This window comes from Heptranchias perlo, chromosome 16, assembly GCF_035084215.1.
Source record: "Heptranchias perlo isolate sHepPer1 chromosome 16, sHepPer1.hap1, whole genome shotgun sequence".
NCBI lineage: Eukaryota > Metazoa > Chordata > Chondrichthyes > Hexanchiformes > Hexanchidae > Heptranchias > Heptranchias perlo.
The window spans coordinates 57,545,446-57,564,818 of NC_090340.1; the positions used below are offsets into that span (position 1 = coordinate 57,545,446).

The 19,373-nt window shown below is 44.5% G+C and overlaps 1 protein-coding gene across 2 annotated transcripts in view; it reads right to left on the minus strand.

Annotated features, from left to right (window-relative positions):
- Positions 1-19,373, minus strand: part of LOC137333809 (hypoxanthine-guanine phosphoribosyltransferase-like) — a 57,167-nt gene that overhangs the window by 10,894 nt on the left and 26,900 nt on the right. Inside the window, exons 5-9 of one of the 2 annotated variants that reach the window (XM_067998159.1) lie at positions 16,101-16,118; positions 13,653-13,735; positions 12,117-12,163; positions 9,550-9,626; positions 4,381-6,166 (exon numbers count right to left, since the gene is read on the minus strand). In XM_067998159.1, the coding sequence (XP_067854260.1) occupies positions 6,119-6,166; positions 9,550-9,626; positions 12,117-12,163; positions 13,653-13,735; positions 16,101-16,118 (273 nt within the window). In that variant the 3' untranslated portion in view covers positions 4,381-6,118. Of the gene's footprint in view, positions 1-4,380; positions 6,167-9,549; positions 9,627-12,116; positions 12,164-13,652; positions 13,736-16,100; positions 16,119-19,373 lie in introns of those variants that run through there. The other variant, XM_067998160.1, reaches the window with a different exon arrangement.

A 19,373-nucleotide genomic window follows, 5' to 3' on the forward strand; every position in this document is an offset into this window, starting at 1 on the left:
TAGTCCAAAAGTCTATCGATCTCAGCCTTGACTATACTCAGCGACTCGGCATCCACAGCCCTCTGGGTTCGAGAGCGCCAAAGATTCACAAACCTCTGATTGAAGAACCTTCTCCTCATCTCACTCCGAAATGGCCGACCACTTACCCTGAGACTATGACCCCAAGTTCTAGACTGTCCAGCCAGAGGAAACAGCTTGGAAAACTATCAAGTGATCTTTAAAAAACTTCCGCAATGGAGACTCAATTTGGTTCGGCTCGAGAGGTCTGCTCAATTCAGATTCCTAAAGAGCTTGTAAAACCCTCTTTGTTTTTCCTATTTTTGCTGATTTTCTCCTTTGTTCCCTCCTGATCAAGATAACATTTGCTGGCTTCCAAAGAGGCTGGCAGCCCTCTGCTACCTCGTCCCGAGTGGTCATTCTTAATTGAAACATACAATTTTACAGCACAGGAGGAGGCCATTTGGCCCATCACTCCCGTGCCGGCTCACTGAAAAAGCTACCCATTTAGTTCCATTTTCCTGCCCGTTCTCCATTCCCTTTTAAAATTTATCCACTTCCTTTTTAAAAGCTGGTATGGATATTTTTTTCCACCACTGTTTCTGGTAGAGCATTCCATGTCGTAAAAACAACCAACCGCCTGCATTTACATAGTGCTTATAACATAGTTAAACATCCCAAGGCGCTTCACAGGAGCATTATCAGACAAAAATTTGACACCAAGCCAAAAAAAGGAGATATTAGGACAGGTGACCAGACACTTGGTCAAAGAGATAGGTTTTTAAGGAGCGTCTTAAAGGAGGAGAGAGAGGTGCAGAGGTTTGAGGAGGGAATTCCAGAGCTTAGGGCCTAGATGGATGAAGGCACGGCACCAATGGTGGGGCAAATATAAAACAGGAAATCCTTCAACCAATCATCCAGATCAGCCATTGAATGGCTGAACAGGTTTGAGGGGCTGAATCGTCTACCATATGCCACAGATGATTGTCGGCATACACCTTGCTATGTTCCCACCGTGCGTAATATCACAGAAGGCAAGAGGTAGGGAAAGGGGAAAGGGGAATGGAGTTTTACAGTGTGTACAGGATTCCTTTCTTATCCAGTATGTGAGAAGCCCAACAAGAGAGGAATCACTGATGGATCTAGTAATGGGAAATGAACCAGAGCAGATAAGAGAAGTAAGCATATTAATCTAGGAAATAGCGATCATAACATAATAAGGTTTAAAGTAATGATTGAGAAGGATATAAGTAAGATAAAGACCAACGTAATAGATTGGAAAAAAGCTAATTTTGAGGGGATGAGAATGTAACAAGCGAAGGTAAAGTGGAAAAAAAAATTGACAAAGAGATAGAACAGCAGTGGGCAATATTTAAAACGGTGATCAATAGAGTTCAGGAGAAATATTTTCCTCTAAAAAGCAAGAACAAACTAGCCAGTAATGAAACACCATAGATGAATAAAGAGTTAAGGGTAAAATTGAAACTAAAGAAAAAGGCATTCACTAAGTACATAGACAATAAAGGGGAGGATGACAAAAGGGAATATGAAGAGGTTAGGAAAGACATTAAAAAAAATTAGGAAAACAAGGAGGAACTATGAGACTAAAATATCAAGGAATATAAAAAGAAATAATGAAGTATTCCACAGACACATAAGTAACAAAGGAAAAATCAGGATAGGGATAGGGCCACTAAGGGATGTACACGATAAACTCACAGGTAATGACAGCGAAATGGCAGAAATATTGAATAGTTACTTTACCTCAATGTTTACCAGGGAAACTAACATGGTGGGCATGACATTAGAAGAAGAGATTTAAAAAGATGTAAAAATATTTAAAATAGAAATGGGGGAGATAATTGATAAACTAATCAAACTTAGAGAGGGTAAAACACCTGGTCCAGGTGGATTGCATCCACGAAAATTAAAAGAAGTTAGGGACGAGATAGCAGAGGCACTGTTACATATATATAAAAATTCATTAGAAAAGGGAATAGTGCCAGAGGACTGGCAGACAGCTAATGTTATTCCTATATTTAAAAAGGGAGACAGAACAAGTCCAGGCAACTATAGACCAATTAGCTTAACGTCGGTGGTAAGAAAGATAGTGGAATCTTTACTCAAAGATGTAATAGAAAAACATCTAGGGAACGAAAATATAATAAAGAATAGTCAGCATGGATTTCAGAAGGGAAAGTTATACTTGACCAATCTTATTGAATTCTTTGAAGAAGTAACAGAAAGAGTAGACAAGGGTAATGTTGCAGATGTGATATATTTGGATTTTCAAAAGGCCTTCGATAAGGTACCACATTGTAGACTCATGACTAAGGTCAGAGCATGTGGAGTCAGGGGACAGGTAGTAGAATGGATAGCAAGGTGGCTACAAAACAGAAAACAGAGAGTAGGGGTTAAGGGTAGCTACACAGACTGGCAAAAGGTGGGAAGTGGTGTTCCATAGGGATCGGTGCTGGGACCACTGTTGTTCACAATTTACATGAACGATTTGGATTTGGGAATTGGAAGTACAATTTCAAAATTTGCAGACGACACCAAATTGGGGGGTATAGTTAATACAAAGAATGCATCAAAATCTAAGAGGTCATTAATTAACTTGCAGAATGGATGTGCAATTGGCAATTGAATTTCAGTATAGATAAGCATGAGGTGGTGCATTTTGGTAGAATAAGGGAGCCACATACTGCTTGGATAATAAGAGTCTGAATGGGATAGAGGAGCAAAGGGATCTGGGGGTACAGATACACAAATCACTAAAAGTAGCGATGCAGGTTAATAAGGCCTTAATAAAGGCAAATCAAGCACTGGGGTTTCTTTCTAGAGGGATAGAACTGAAAAGCAGAGAAGTTATGTTAAACTTGTATAGAACTTTGGTTCGACCACACTTGGAGCACTGTGCACAGTTCTGGTCTCCATATTATAGAGAAAAAAATATATAGAGGCATTGGAGAGGGTGCAAAAAAGATTCACAAGGATGATACCAGAACTGAGGATATACTTATCAGGAAAGGCTGAACAGGCTGGGGCTCTTATCTCTAGAAAAGAGAAGGCTGAGGGGTGACTGGATAGAGGTCTTTAAAATAATGAAAGGCTTTGATAGGGTAGACGTAGAGAAAATGTTTCCACTTGTGAGGGAGTCCAAAACTAGAGATCATAAATATAAAATAGTCGCTAATAAATCCAAACGTGGAACTCGCTACCACAAGGAGCAGTTGAGGCAAATAGCATAGATGCATTTAAGGGGAAGTTAGATAAACATGAGGGAGAAAGGAATAGAAGGCTATGCAGATATGGCAGGAAAAATCAGAGAGCAAGTTATTATCTTAAAGGCGAGAAACTGGAAAGTACTGCAGTACAAAGGGATCTGGGGGTCCTAGTGCAAGAAGATCAAAAAGTTAGTATGCAGGTGCAGCAGGTGATCAAGAAGGCCAACGGAATGTTGGCTTTTATTGCTTGGGGGATAGAATATAAAAACAGGGAGGTATTGCTGCAGTTATATAAGGTATTGGTGAGACCGCACCTGGAATACTGCATACAGTTTTGGTCTGAGATGAGGAGAAACTTCTTCACTCAGAGGGTAGTAAGTCTGTGGAATTTGCTGCCCCAGGAAGCTGTGGAAGCGACATCATTAAATAAATTTAAAACGGAAATCAACAGTTTCCTTGAAGTAAAGGGAATTAGGGGTTATGGGGAGCGGGCCGGAAATTGGACATGAATTTAGATTTGAGGTTAGGATCAGATCAGCCATGATCTTATTGAATGGCGGAGCAGGCTCGTGGGGCCGATTGGCCTACTCCTGCTCCTATTTCTTATGTTCTTATGAAGTAGGAAGGGAGGCGCTCGTGTGGAGCATAAACACCAGCAAAGACCAGTTGGGCCGAACGGCCTGTTTCTGTGCTGTAGTTTCGATGTAATTCGATGCAAGATCTGCTGGGATACATATTTAAATATTTTGGGAATACCGAAACTGAAGACAGAAAGAAAACAAGTCTGGTTTCTCCTGGCCCGCTGCTGGCAATTTATGAGCACCCGCCAATCTGCAAACTTTCCTCATGACAACTATTGACCTTAGGATGTTTAGACCCTATTGGTCTAAAAAAGAGGCAAGCCACATTCAAGACTGCTTCACCTTAGAATTATACACTGCGCACAGTAAAACATTAACCTAACACTAGGTATCGTCGGCTTGATCGGGAACAACGTCTTCGGAGGTCAGCCAGTAGCTTTAATAATAACGCAGGCTGATTGGCATTTGTGCACAAACCAGTATAAGTTGGTGCTTTGCAGTTGGTGGGGTGTACCCAATATTTAACGACTCTTGTAGCCGGTAAGGTTTGATTCTCAAGACAATATTATTCAGTCATATTGCTTTATTGCAGATGCATACATTTCTGTACATTCAAGTAACTTAAAAAGGATACACTAACAGCCAATAATTCTAGGCTGACATTGAAATGGCAAATGCACTGTCAAAAAAATAAACCACATGTATTCAGCATTGGTATTTATCTTGTATCCATACTTTCAATGCTTACAGTGTGAGCTCAACACAAGAAGCACGTAGCATGTCTAATTGTGTCACCCAACTAAAACTTGTTCTGGCGGGAAGCCAATCTGGCAGCCCAAATACATGCAGCGGCAGTATAAAGAGAACATGCTGATGCATTTTACACCCCCCGGCAAACGTTACTTTTAAACAGCAGCCACGGTAACCAGGTTAGACAAACTGAGGGAAAGCCCATTTAGACTGCTGGGTATAAATACAATGGGGTAGAATTACAGCGGGGGGAAGTTTCCCCAATTGACGACAGGAGAGCGGGAGAACTCGTGCGGAAATTCCATCCCAATCTCTTTTACTGGAAGTTCTGCTCTCTTTTGCATTCCCCTCATCCCCCACCCATTTAATCTACACATTTTCCTCCTCTCATATAATCGCCACCAACCCCCCCCCCCAAACCCCGGTCAGAAGAGGACGGCAGCAGCAGCAAATACTATTCACAGTTTTTTTTTTTGCCTACGTCACCCTTGATCTGGTCACTGGGAACGGCAGTGAGCCACAGCACCCCAGGGTGGGGATAGGCATCTCCGTCTTCTGCATGGGGAGGTAGTGCTGAGGGACAGAACTGGATCGCCACCTTACTGGTTGTGAACTGGACAATCCCGTCCCAAAAGGTAGGCTGACCAGCAATATCTACACTGCGGGTGGAATTGGTTTGCGCCAGTAGCGCAAAACAGCCTCATAGTGAATCGCCAGCCCATTTTACACTGCGCCCGAGTTTCTTTTCCTTCGACTACAATGGAAAGTCGATTTGCTATCAGCCCATTTCGCGCCACTGGTGCAGACCAATTTCACCCCTTAAAATGGACTAGTTTTTGAAATGCAAATCCATCTCCCCTCCACTCTCCCCCTCCAGTTTCCGTCACGTCTAAGTTGTGGAGGCATTGATTGTTGCTTCCAATTTTTTATTTTTTTTAGCAGCAAGAGGAAACCCGGGTCATATTGGACTTCGCAAGAAGGCGGCGTCACTAAACCAGAAGCGAGTGATCGTCACTTGGCTCCCCTCTCGGTCTTCGAACAGGTTGGACCGGTGACTTGACAAACTGAGATCACCTGCCCATCCCAACAGGGCACAGCGCTGCCACGCTCCCGATGCCTAATTTGAAGCCAATGTTAGGAGAGCGGACGCTCGTCCCTGCAAGTCTTCGCCACTGCCCAGCATCCAACGCGCAGCAGCAGGCAGAACGGATGCCGGCAATTAGCGTCAGACACCTCGTCAAGCTCATTCTCATGCACAAACAAAATTCGGAATACAAAAATATTTTTGCTCTCAGTGTTTTTCCAGGAGCGCAAAAGCAAAACTTTATAGCGCATTTCAAATATAAAAATTTAAGCCATTTCCATCGGACACGATACAAAAATAGTAAAATAATCTGACATATTTGGGGCTATGTACATTTTCAGATGGAGCCTCTTGCACAAATTCCGTTGCCTCTTGATTATCTAAATCGATGGATCGAGTGGACAAGGACATTTAGGAATCTACTGTGATCTGGTTCTCGCTAGCATCTTCGAGTTATTGCGAGCGGGTCCATTGGGTCTTCAGACTTTGTACTTCTGTCTGCCTTTTTCACTGATCACACAAATATGCTTTGAAAAAAAAGAAAAAAAAAAGGTTTAATGACAGTGGCAGTTTTGCTAGTTTAGCAAGTTAAAGTTAACTTTTAACAAAAAGTCCAGTGGAATTTTAGTGGAGAAGACAATGTTTTCCGCATTGGTATGGCGGTAAATATATAAAAGAAAGAACTTGCATTTATATAGCGCCTTTCACGACCTCAGGATGTCCCAAAGCGCTTTACAGCCAATGAAGTACTTTTGAAGTGTGGTCATTGTTGTGATGTAGGAAGTGTGGCAGCCAATCTGCGCACAGCAAGCTCCCGCAAACAGAAACGTGATAAGGATCAGATAATCATTTTTTTTGTTTTTAGTGATGTTGATTGAGTGCTAAATGTTGGCCAGGATTCCCCTGCTCTTCTTCGAATAGTGCCATGAGATCTTTTACATGCGCCTGAGAGGGGGCAGACGTCTCACGTGGGGATGAATAAAGCCATTTAGCCCATTGAGTTCATCTCATCATCCAGATCAACGTGCCAGCGAGCAATATTGTCCCCCCGCCCCTCTCTAAAGGCCCTGACTCACATCATGGGTGAGATACTGGAGGGATGACAACCTACATGACGTTCTACTGGGGTTGTCACCCTCCAGTATCTCACCCATGTGCCTATTCTTTCTGTGTGAGATTAACACTGTCACCATTGAGATTATCATCATATGGGAGTGCGGTGCATATTACAGTCCAATACAAACTTCAACCAACATCCAGTCAGAAACGGTTTTGAGTTGGTTTCATTGAATAGGTGATCAGAATTGGGAACGCTGGCTGATTTTCACGGTCTCTGCACCCCTGGGCTACGGACTAACAGCAGCAAACCCTTTGGCTACCCTGCCTGAGGACAGCAGACTCAGTGATATCCAAAAGAACAAGAATCTACTCCAAATCCCAAATCGATCAAACATCTGCCACAATGCTACAAATTCACTGTTGAAATAAAGACAACACACTCAAACAAAGTTTGGAACTGTTTTAGAAATTAAAAAGGCCCACTGTAGGAAAGTAAAGTTCAAAAGCCGCTCCCCTCAGTGACTTAGTGAGTAAAGGCACTGTCTGGTGTAAGATACAGAAGACCAGGACGTTCTCTGTGCTGAGGTATCACACCCCTCTACCTCTACAACCTCTTCTTGCCCTACACCTTCTCTGCCCCCACTCCCAACCGCACCCTTCGGTCCTCCGACTCTGGAATCCTGTTCATCCCTAGTCTCTATGGCCCCACCCTTTGGGGACGTGCCTTCAGTCGCTTTGACTTTGAGGGGGGGGGGATGGAGGAGAACAAAGAAGAGTTCAGCCACAGCTCCCACTGCCGATCACTATCCAGTGATCCCTTAATGGAAAGTGTGCACTATGGACTTCTGGGGAAAACAGAACCTGGCTCAGCTGTGACGCCTGCCACAGTCGAATAGCCGATTGACACTCACTATCTGGACTCGCTCAGAAACGTTACTCCAGACAACAGTCAGCACCTTCAGGCAATTAGAAGATTGGAAAAAAAAAATGGCATCCATGAAACTAACATCAGCTCCTCAATGACTCAAATGCGTAACTGCTTGGCATGGTGTGGCACTGAGCCATACAGACTACATATGTCCCCAGTATGAATCCCTGGTTAGCTCGTCTCAGCTCAGGCAACAATGAGGCCACAATAAGCATCCTCAGCACTCCTGGGTTAGGGAAGGGAAAAAAAAAACCACTCATCGATCAACACAGAAAAGTGATCAATCTTTTCTCTAAAAAGGTCACACCTGAGGGGGTGACCTAATAGAGATCTTTAAAATTACGAAGGGGTTCGCTAGGGTAGGTGTAGAGATGATGTTTCCACTTGTGGTGGAGTCCAAAACTAGGGGTCATGAATGGAAGAGAGTCACTAATAAATCCAATAAGGAATTCAGGAGAGACTGCTATACCCAGAGAGTGGTGAGAATGTAGAACTCGCTCCCACAAGGAGTAGTTGAGGCGATTAGCATAGATGCATTTGAGGAGAAGCTGGATAAACACATGAGGGAGAAAGGAAAGTTGATAAGGTGGGAGCATAAACACTGGCATAGACCAGTTGGGCCGAATGGCCTGTTTCTGTGCTGTGAAATTCTATGTAATTTTATGAATGGCCTACTCCTGTTCCTATATAACAATTCAAATAAATAATCTTCTCGATTACAAATATCTATACTTGAATGAGAAGGAAAAGGTGCTGGATAATTTCTACTGCAGGGAAGTAACAAACCAGGTTTGTATCAGCATCAGCCACATGCCAGAGATGACGGTTGGATATTTGCGAGGCCCTTTCAGCTTGCTTCCCCCATCCCCCACCAGTCTGAGGCTCTCTGACAACATGTCGTCCCTCTGTGAAAACAGACGACGGGAGACAGACCCATGGAAAGGAAAATAAAAACATGCTGCACCCAGGACTGGTGGCATTGCGCCAGAGCCAGAAATAAGCAGCAGCAGCAGCAGACGTGCAATTTAAGGGCAGCTGTCGGATTAAAGTGACGGCTTTGCTCCCTTTAGCTGCCTCAATAACACTTCTACCTTCCTGCTGACAAGAGGCTCGCAGCTCGTGTTTCCAGCGTGTACAGGGGAGCTGAGCGGGAAAAGATTGCATCTTCTTGGCTCTGAACAACTGAATTGTTTGTACTGTGGCAGATAACAGCAGCAAAAGGGAAAGGCTCAACAGAAAACAAAACCAGATACATGGAACTCGGTTTAAAAGAAATGAAGTGTCGACAAACCGAGCATTGCTTTATAACAACTTGCCTTTATGTAGTGCCTTTAACATAGCAAAACGTCCCAAGGCGCTTCAAGACGTACCAAGGATAAAGAAAGAACTTGCATTTATATGGCGCCTTTCATGACTTCAGGGCGTCCCAAAGCTCTCTACAGCCAATGAATTACTTTTGAAGCGTAGTCACTGTTGTAATGTAGGGAAACATTGCAGCCAATTTGCACTCAGCAAGGTCCCAGAAACAGTAATGAGATAAATGTCCTGATAATCAGGTGTTTTTTTTTAATAAAGTGGTAAATATTGGCCAAGACACCAGGGAGAACTCCTCGGCTCTTCTTTGAAATAGTGTCATGGGATCTTTTACATCCACAAGGGGGTAGACGGGGCCTCGGTTAAACAGCTCATCAATGGCACCTTTGACAGCGCAGCGCTCCCTCGGTACTGCAGTGGAGCATCAGCCTAGATTGTGTTAAGTGTTTGTATGTGAACTTGCTTAATATCGAAGTCTGCAACTTTTAAAAAAAGAAAATCCAAACTACACTAAGTTTATGAAATTCCTCAAGCAAATGGAGGTTGGATAAGAATTAAACTGATTTATAGTACACATCTGAAATAAAAACTGTAGCACTGCATACTTACATTCAAGTCCCGGAAATACTCATTGTAATCCAGGGCATATCCCACCACAAACTTATCTGGAATTTCAAATCCTACAACTGCAAAACAAGTAGGTAAATGTTAGCACGATGGCCATTGATCTGGTTTATCATCACAAGATAGGACTTTCTTCAACTGTATCTTCAGTCCATTTGATCACACCCTTTCAGAATGTCGACCCTACGATCTACCCATTGCAGCATCTGTTTAGTAAATCAATCCAATGTCTTGACCTGAACTACCCTTTCATAGAATTGTAGATCACAGAAGTAGGCCGTTTGGCCCATCATGCATGTACCGGCTCTTTGAAAGAGCTATCCAGTTAGTCTCACTCCCCATATCTTTCCCCATTGCCCTGCAAATTTTTCCTTTTAAAGTATATATCCATTTCACCTTTGAAAGTTACTATTGACTCTGCTTCCACCACCCTTTCAGGCAGTGCATTCCAGATCTTAACAGCTCACTGCGTTAAAAAAAAAATTCTCATCTCCTCTTTCAGACAACCAATGTCGTAGGCAGCAAACTTAGAACTGTCGAGGCTCCTTCCACATTCCAGATCGCAGGGGCATTCTTTCCCCTCTGGCCCTCTCCAGTTCACAAAAGCGTTCTTTACCTCCCCTCCCCCACAGTTCAGAGGCACTCCCGAGTGAAGCAGCAACAACTACTCGCATTTATATAGCGCCTTTAACGTAGGAAAACGGCCCAAGGCGCTTCGCAGGAGCGTAAATCAGTCAAAATCTGACACTGAGCCACCTAAAGAGATATTAGGACAGGTGGCCAAAAGCTCGGTCAAAGAGGTAGGTTTTAAGGAGGGTCTTAAAAAGGAGGGGAGAGAGAGAGGCAGAGGGGTTTAGGGAGGGAATCACAGAGCTTAGCGCCCAGGCGGCTGAAGGCACGGCCGCCAACGGTAAGCTTCAAGTACATGTTGCAGCCCGGACCAGTAGCCGTGTTTGGCTACGTCTGGTCTGAACGGACGCTCTCCAGCCGCTGGGAAAGGTGGACTGCGACCAATAAGATGGTTAGTACTTGTGATTTTAAAAACAAGCGCGTATGCATTTTCTACAGCAGCAGAGACTGCGGTCAAAACCACAGAACTGTTTTAGGAAACAAGGCCTCCCAGATAAAAGGCAGCATTCATGTTGCAATTGGCATCTGCCCCACTCACTGTGGCACTTGCTGTGGGAGAGCTACATTTTAGAAAGCAGGAACAGAGCCAGCTTACGAGTGGCAAAAGAACCTGAGGGGAAAGGAGGAGAGTTTTTTTTTAAAAAACGCACTGAGTTGTTACGATGTGGAATACGCTGCCTGAAAAGGCGGTGGAAGCAGATTCGATAGTAACTTTCAAAAGGGAATTGGATATATATTTGATAAGGAAAACAAATTGCAGGGCTGTGGGGAAAGAACAAAGGGAGTGGGACTAATGGGATAGCTCTGTCAAAGAGCCGGCACAGGCACGATGGGCCGAATGACCTCCTTCTGTGCTGTATGATTCTACGAGCGACAAGCTCGCAAGTGAGTTAGGTAGGTCTTTCATAAGTCGACAAACTGGTTACTCAGGAGCTCATCGCTGTGTACTGAGCTTGGACAAAACACAAATCACCCACCCAGCTAGGATATTCTTTAAATAACTAAATTGGATTGAATAAAAGGAGGCCCTTCAGCCCATTTGATTGCCATTCCAGAAGGGCGCAATCTTATTGTCTTTCCATTACAATCCACACGAACAAGTAAGCAGGACCTCTGTTTAATGTCTCAACCAAAAGGATGTTTATGAAGCGTTTCAGATTAAATTGATTTAAGAAAGGATTACTAGAAGTGCAATGCAGTTTCATACCAGAAGACAGGCTTGGAGATAAACAGCTGATTAGCACAAATATTACAGACAATACACAAGACATTTCTGCAAAATGCTAAGCCATACTGCACCTCACCACTACATAAAATGGCCTATATATTTTTTAATTTCCTGGTGGAACAGCCTCAGATTTCCTCCCAGACTTCAAACTCAACAGTACAATTAAAATCCTCTAAAGCAGAGTAAAGAAACTTTTTGTCCTCAAGGCCACTTACCGTGGAAACCTTCTCAAGTCCAGATATGAAGAATTACATCAGAAAACACTGAATCCAAAAATTACAGGCAAAAGCAGTACCCCCATCCTACCTGAGTTGCACACTTCAATTCAAATGTGTCACTGAATTTGCGTTAAAGCACTCTCCTCAATCCCACCCCCCCCCCACGCTAAGTTATAAACAAACTGTTTGAATGTTCTACGCTGTCTCTCAAGTAGAATGAAAAGAGCGAGAGGTCAAAGGGGTTTCACGGGCCATGGTTTTGACACCTCTGCCCTGAAGCCCATTTATCCAAAAAGTGCCTTTCTCCAGTTAGTCAACCCAGCAACAAGCCAAGTTAAGACACGTGGCTGGTAGACCCCATCCCCCCCTTCCCTAAGTGCAACTGAAGACACCCAGTTAGTTCAGCTATGAAGTAGAGCAGGAAACCAGAGTTCTTTCTCAAGACATCATTGAAGTGGATGGAGTGCAGTACTTACAGTCTGGCCTGTATCCTAAGCTCCGAGGGGTCCTTTTCAACAATAAGCTGTAAATAGATTTAAAAAAACAAAGCCATTTAACTCCAGTAATTGCTTGTAACTAAAATAATTCACTAAACAAGCACAATGGAACATTGATAATGCACCATTTCGAGGGCAACGTCTGGGGGCGAGGGGATACTGGAAATTGGCAGGATAGTCAAGAACGCTACGTTAAAATAGAATGGAATACAGCAACATGGGATGGATTCTACGATCCAACAATGCATCGCAACCCATGTCAGTTTAGTTCAACTCGCACCCAAGTCAAAAGGCTGTGGGTTCAAGTCCCACTCCAGGACTTGAGCACGTAATCTGGGCTGGCACTTCAATTCAGTACTGAGGGAGTGCTGCAGTGTTGGAGGTGTCGGCTTCCAGATGAGACGTTAAATCCATTTGCAGCCCTGCACGAATTGATTGCAGTGCTTGCCTACCTAACAGTGACTAGAAGAGAGAGAGGGCTGATGGGGGGTGACCTGATAAGACATTTTTAAAATTATGAAAGGGTTGAATAGGGTAGGCATAGAGAAGATGGCTCCACTTGTGGGAGAGACCAGAATGAGGGGCCATAAATATAAGATAGTCACTAATAAATCCAATAGGAAATTCAGGAGAAACTTCTTTACCCAGAGAGTGGTTAAAATGTGGAACTCACAACCGCATGGAGTAGTTGAAGCGAATAACTTAGATGCATTTACGAGGAAGCTAGAGAAACACATGAGGAAGAAAGGAATAGAAGGAAATGCTGATAGGGTTAAATGAAGTAGGGTGGGAAGAGGCTTGTATGGAGCATAAACGCCGGCATAGACCAATTGGACCGAATGGCCTGTTTTTCTGCTGTAGGTTCTATGTAATTCTACGTATGGCCTCAATTTTAACGCATGGGGCGCGGGCGAGAGGCGGGCGGGGAACCTGGTCAGATCGGGGACATGGAGGCCCTGTCGGTCTTAGCGGGAGGGCCCCATTTAAATAAAACTTCTTGGACCCCTGGCCAGACTCACTAACCGGCCAGCTGGAACTTGGCTGCGGGATCCCCCCGCGGGACACTGGGAGGAGGCTGGGGGCTCCTCCTCCACAATGCCCAATCGGGAGAATAACGGAGCTGGGGTAAAACGGAGCTCCACTAACTTTGGTGAAGATTGCAGATTATTAAGCAAACAAGCCGGATACGCTGTAACAACCGGAAAGTCAGACACACCTTAGTAACTTCAGATTACCGGCACAGGCCCGATGGGCCAAACGGCCTCCTTCAATACTGTAATTTCCACAACAATGGAGTAAATCCTACGGTTAAGTGCCCCAGTGGAGAGCGTCACAAGAAGGGAACGCAGATTGGATATTCAGGAGGTCAGCGCGCGCGATGTTTCATCCATAATGGATGACAAACCGCGCAGGGCGCAAGTTGAGCAAGCGGTCTCCGCACGTCCGCTCTCGTCATGCAAAGCTCTGCGCCAGGGCGAGCCAAGTCGTCGAGGTACGGGGTGAATTGTACCCTACCTTGCTACTTTGACCATTTGGGGCTTATAGTTCTCCAGGAGTGCAAGAAGTTTCTTCATTGTTCTGCCAGTTTCTACAATATCCTGGAGGGGAAGCAACACAAGGCAGTGACTTATTACGAAGCTTTAGATTTCAGTGAGAGGGGAGAAAAGCACACAAAATATCATTTCAGAATACCAACGTTAATAGTAATATATACTATCACCAGCTCAATCTCCCCACCCCACTCATTTCATAATATTGTATAGGTATCAGCCTTGGCTCAGTGGTAGCATTCTCGCCAGAGTCAGACGGTTGTGGTCTCCTGTTTTTTCCTCCCCATTCACCTGACTCCAATGTCAGCTTTTGGTCAAACTGACCATCCCCCCCCCCCACCCACCCAAGAGCAGAATCACCAGCCTACCTTGGCCATGACCCATCGGGAGTTCAAATTAATAGAGCAGACGCACAAGCAACAAGCGTGAAATCTCCAGAATACCAAACTATCTATTTTTATCTGCAGCTCGTTGGTTTAGGTGACCCATTTGAATCCTAATCTACACCTCCCAGCCCTGCGGTTTTATGAATTTAATCCCCCTCCCAAGAGCTAAACTTTAGTCAGAACATAGTCAGAAATCCCAAGTTTTCAAGATTTCTATCTAATCAACGCGGTCTAAGGTAATAACGGTGGGTTCAGGGGATTTGGAGCTTTAGGCTAACGCCAATTATGGCCAAATGGTGACATGTTTCCAATGTCTTAACTCGCACCAAGTCCCGTTCACCCATCACCCCTTGTGATCGCTGACCTACATTGGCTCCCGGTCTGGCAACACCTCGATTTTAAAATTCTCACCCTTGTTTTCAAATCCCTCCATGGCCTCGCCCCTCCCTATCTCTGTAACCTCCTCCAGCCCGACAACCCTCTAAGATCTCTGCGCTCCTCCAATTCTGGCCTCTGGTGCATCCCCGATTTTAATTGCTCCACCATGGACGGCCATGCCTTCAGCTGCCTAGGCCCTAAGTTGTGGAATTCCCTCCCTAAATCTCTCCGCCTCTCTCTCTCTCTCTCTCTCTCCTCCTTTAAGACACTCCTTAAAACCAACCTCTTTGATCAAGCTTTTGGTCACCTGTCCTAACATCTCCTTAGGTAGCTCAGTGTCACATTTTGTCTGATTGCACTCCTGTCACACACCTTGGGACGTTTTACTACTTTAAAGGCGCTATATAAATGCACATTGTTATTGTAGCAGCAGAGAACCAGAGACACTCATTCCATTGAGTCTATTCGCATATTCTTGTGCAGAGCTCCTGGAAAGTACTTCCATTTTGGGAATGTACAGCTGGCACACTAGAACAGGATAATGCAGCAGATCAGGTGGCATAAACCAGTGGGCACACAGCACTCCCAGAGATCATAGTGGAGAATTCGACAGAGAGCAATTAAACCTCCCACAATCTACAGGCTCTTAAAATACGAGCTTTGTGTTGCCTAGTCAGTACTCCTTGATTTATTTTAAGCATCATTAAGAGTCAAGAACGCATGCCAGGGACTGAAAACAAAACAAATGTTTTATTGATGAACACAATTAATTATTGAGAATCTGGACCCATCTGAATTGTACAAGATTCTCAGCAATAGGAGAAAGACTGAGAATTTTAATCCAAGGCAGAGTAAGTACTCTTTCAAATATGTCTTTTTAAAAAAAAACACTGCCCATGGTCAAGATTATGGACCACTTTGTCACTTGAGCAAGTTTGTGTTCTTCACAGAAGGAAGCTATGTTGAATTAAGAGACCATTTGAAAAAAACATTTTTTTGGAGCGGAGCTATTAAAACAATTTGGGCTAAGATGATTAATAATAATTAAAAAAATCCAATTCTCCATGTTTTTTTTAAATGTTGATTTGGAACACCAATAAGCTCATTGCGTGCTGCACATGCCATAAGTCACGCATGACACATGTAGTACGCATTGGGCATACTGATATGCATTCAATACATGTAACAACAAGAACTTGCATTTATATAGCGCCTTTAACATAGTAAAATGTCCCAAGGCACTTCACAGGAGCAACCAACAAAATTTGACACCAAGCCACGTAAGGAGCTATTAGGACAGGTGAAGTCAAAGAGGTGGGTTTTAAGGAGCATCTTAAAAAGGAGGAAAGAGAGGTAGCGAGGCAGAAAGGTTTAGGGAGGGAATTCCAAAAATCAGGCACGGCCGCCAACGGTGGAACGATGAATATCGGGGATGTGCAAAAAGCCAGAATTGGATGAGCGCAGCGATTTCGGAGGGTTGTGGAGCTAGAGAAGGGGCCATGGAGGGATTTGGGAACAGGGATGAGAATTTTAAAATCGGTATTTCATGCAAGTAATATTTCCAATAAAACCAGAAGACCTACAACATATTAAGAGTTTTAAACCATACAGCATACAACACTAGGAAAATCAGAATATGAATGACTTACTTCAACTATTAGGACGTTCTACATCACGTGACAGCAGAAGGGGAAAAAGATAAAAACAAATTTATTTTCATCAGCTTTGTACTAAATAATCAGCAATATGTATGCTTGTGTATTGTTAGAAGATAGTGACAAGTGAGCTGACAAGTATAACAATTCTGTTAGTAGTGTGATAGCTTTGACTTTACTTTTGTTGGCTTCACCCTTGCCCTTCTTCACTGATCAACATTCTTGGCCTCACAATCGCCTCTGGCCTCAAATGGAACTTCCCCCATATTCTCTGTTGCCAAGACTGCCTCCCAGAAGACTGATTTCCTCCATTGGGTTCAACATTTATTCTCTCAACAACACCAACACTCGACATAGCCCAAGTTCATACAAGACCTGAATACTGCTCCCAAGTCTGGGAGGCTCTGAGATCTCTCACGATCTCTCGCTCTGACTTTGATGGCCAATCTTTCTCACCACTAGCCCCCAATCTCCCTTGAACTATTTCTTGTCTTTATTTTAAATCAGTGTGCTGAGAGTTCGGTAAGTGTGGGAGTTCAGTGAAGTGGGGGAAGGAGGTGCTGCTTTGCCTTGCTTTTCCTGCAGAGCGGTAGTGGACCTGAGAGTAGAAGACTGAGATTGTGGAATAAAAGCAGCAGCAGACCTGCAACAAGAGACCACTACTGTGCGACATCACAGGGACTTAACTCCTGGACCTAAGATAAATAAGAAGCAAAAAGTAATCCAAGTGGGACGTCACCAAGGAAGAGGTAAGTGATTGGCTGGTGAGTATTTTCCTGCTGAATTTGTCTAAGGTTAGAGTTTGTGGATTCTCTGGTCTCTGTTGTGTAGTGGGGGACTGCTGTTCAGCAAGGGCCCTTGAGTATACCTTTTTAATTGAAGTGAAATTGGTGGGATTCATTTAATTTGAGGGAGCGTCCGATAAAAGGCGGGATTTCAGAGCGCTGAGAACAGCTGAGAGGAGCCGAGCCGAGCGGAGCTGCGACCGAGTTCGAAGTGACGTCAGGAATCAGATCGGGACGCGGCACAGGGGAGGCACCTGATTGGTGAGTAGGTTCAGGTGAGTATTTCTACTTATCGACAGTAACTGAAGTAAAAGGAAAGGGAAGGTCTGCCGGTCTTATCGGAAGTAGCGTTTATTTTTTAGTGAATCAAGGTCCCTAGTGTAGTTAACATTCTCTAAATTGAGAACAATTTAAAGGAGTAAACTCCTTAAAGGGAGTGGTAAGTAGTTTTTTCTTTTTCTTTCCTTTTTTTTCTCTTGACATTGCAGTTGTTGTTAAGCTAACTTAAGGGTTAAGTCATGGCAGGAAATCCCAGAGCCGTGTCATGTTCCTCTTGTGAGATGTGGGAATTCAGGGCTCATTCCTGTATCCCTGATTCCTTCACCTGCGGGAAGTGTGTCCAGCTGCAGCTATTGTTTGACCGCTTGACGGCTCTGGAGCTGCGGATGGACTCACTTTGGAGCATCCGCGATGCTGAGAAAGTCGTGGATAGCACGTCCAGTGAGTTGGTCACACCGCAGATAAAAATTACTGAGGGAGATAGTGAATGGGTGACCAACAGACAGAGGAAGAGTAGGAAGGCAGTGCAGGGGTCCCCTGCGGTCATCTCCCTCCAAAACAGGTATACCGTTTTGGATACTGTTGGGGGAGATGGCTCACCAGGGGAAGGTGGCAGTGGCCAGGTTCATGGCACCGTGGCTGGCTCTGCTGCACAGGAGGGCAGGAAAAAGAGTGGCAGAGCTATAGTGATAGGGGACTCGATTGTAAGGGGAATAGACAGGCGTTTCTGCGGACGCAACCGAGACTCCAGGATGGTATGTTGCCTCCCTGGTGCAAGGGTCAAGGATGTCTCGGAGCGGCTGCAGGACATTCTGGAGGGGGAGGGTGAACAGCCAGTTGTCGTGGTGCATATAGGCACCAACGATATAGGTAAAAAACAGGATGAGGTCCTACAAGCTGAATTTAGGGAGTTAGGAGTTAAACTAAAGAGTAGGACCTCAAAGGTAGTAATCTCAGGATTGCTACCAGTGCCACGGGCAAGTCAGAGTAGGAATGACAGGATAGCTAAGATGAATACGTGGCTTGAGAGATGGTGCAAGAGGGAGGGATTCAAATTCCTGGGCCATTGGAACCGGTTCTGGGGGAGGTGGGACCAGTACAAATTGGACGGTCTGCATCTGGGCAGGACTGGAACCAATGTCCTAGGGGGAGTGTTTGCCAGTGCTGTTGGGGAGGGTTTAAACTAATGTGGCAGGGGGATGGGAACCGATGCAGGAAGTCAGTGGGAAATAAAATGGTGACAGAAACAAAAGGCAGTAAGGGAGAGTGTACAGAACATGACCGGACAGATGGTCTGAGAAAGCAGGGCAAAGACCAAGGGAAGTCTAGATTAAACTGCATTTATTTCAATGCAAGAAGTCTGATGGGCAAGGCAGATGAACTCAGGGCATGGATGGGTACATGGGACTGGGATGTTATAGCTATTACTGAAACATGGATAAGGGAGGGGCAGGACTGGCAGCTCAATGTTCCAGGGTACAGATGCTATAGGAAAGATAGAGCAGGAGGTAAGAGAGGAGGGGGAGTTGCGTTCTTGATTAGGGAGAACATCACGGCAGTAGTGAGAGGGGATATATCCGAGGGTTCGCCCACTGAGTCTATATGGGTAGAACTGAAAAATAAGAAGGGAGAGATCACTTTGATAGGATTGTACTACAGACCCCCAAATAGTCAACGGGAAATTGAGGAGCAAATATGTAAGGAGATTACAGACAGCTGCAAGAAAAATAGGGTGGTAATAGTAGGGGACTTTAACTTTCCCAACATTGACTGGGACAGCCATAGCATTAGGGGCTTGGATGGAGAGAAATTTGTTGAGTGTATTCAGGAGGAATTTCTCATTCAGTATGTGGATGGCCCGACTAGAGAGGGGGCAAAACTTGACCTCCTCTTGGGAAATAAGGAAGGGCAGGTGACAGAAGTGTTGGTGAGGGATCACTTTGGGACAAGTGATCATAATTCCATTAGTTTTAAGATAGCTATGGAGAAGGATAGGTCTGGCCCAAAAGTTAAAATTCTAAATTGGGGAAAGGCCAATTTTGATGGTATCAGACAGGAACTTTCAGAAGTTGATTGGGAGAGTCTGTTGGCAGGCAAAGGGACGTCTGGTAAGTGGGAGGCTTTCAAAAGTGTGTTAACCAGGGTTCAGGGTAAGCACATTCCTTATAAAGTGAAGGGCAAGGCTGGTAGAAGTAGGGAACCT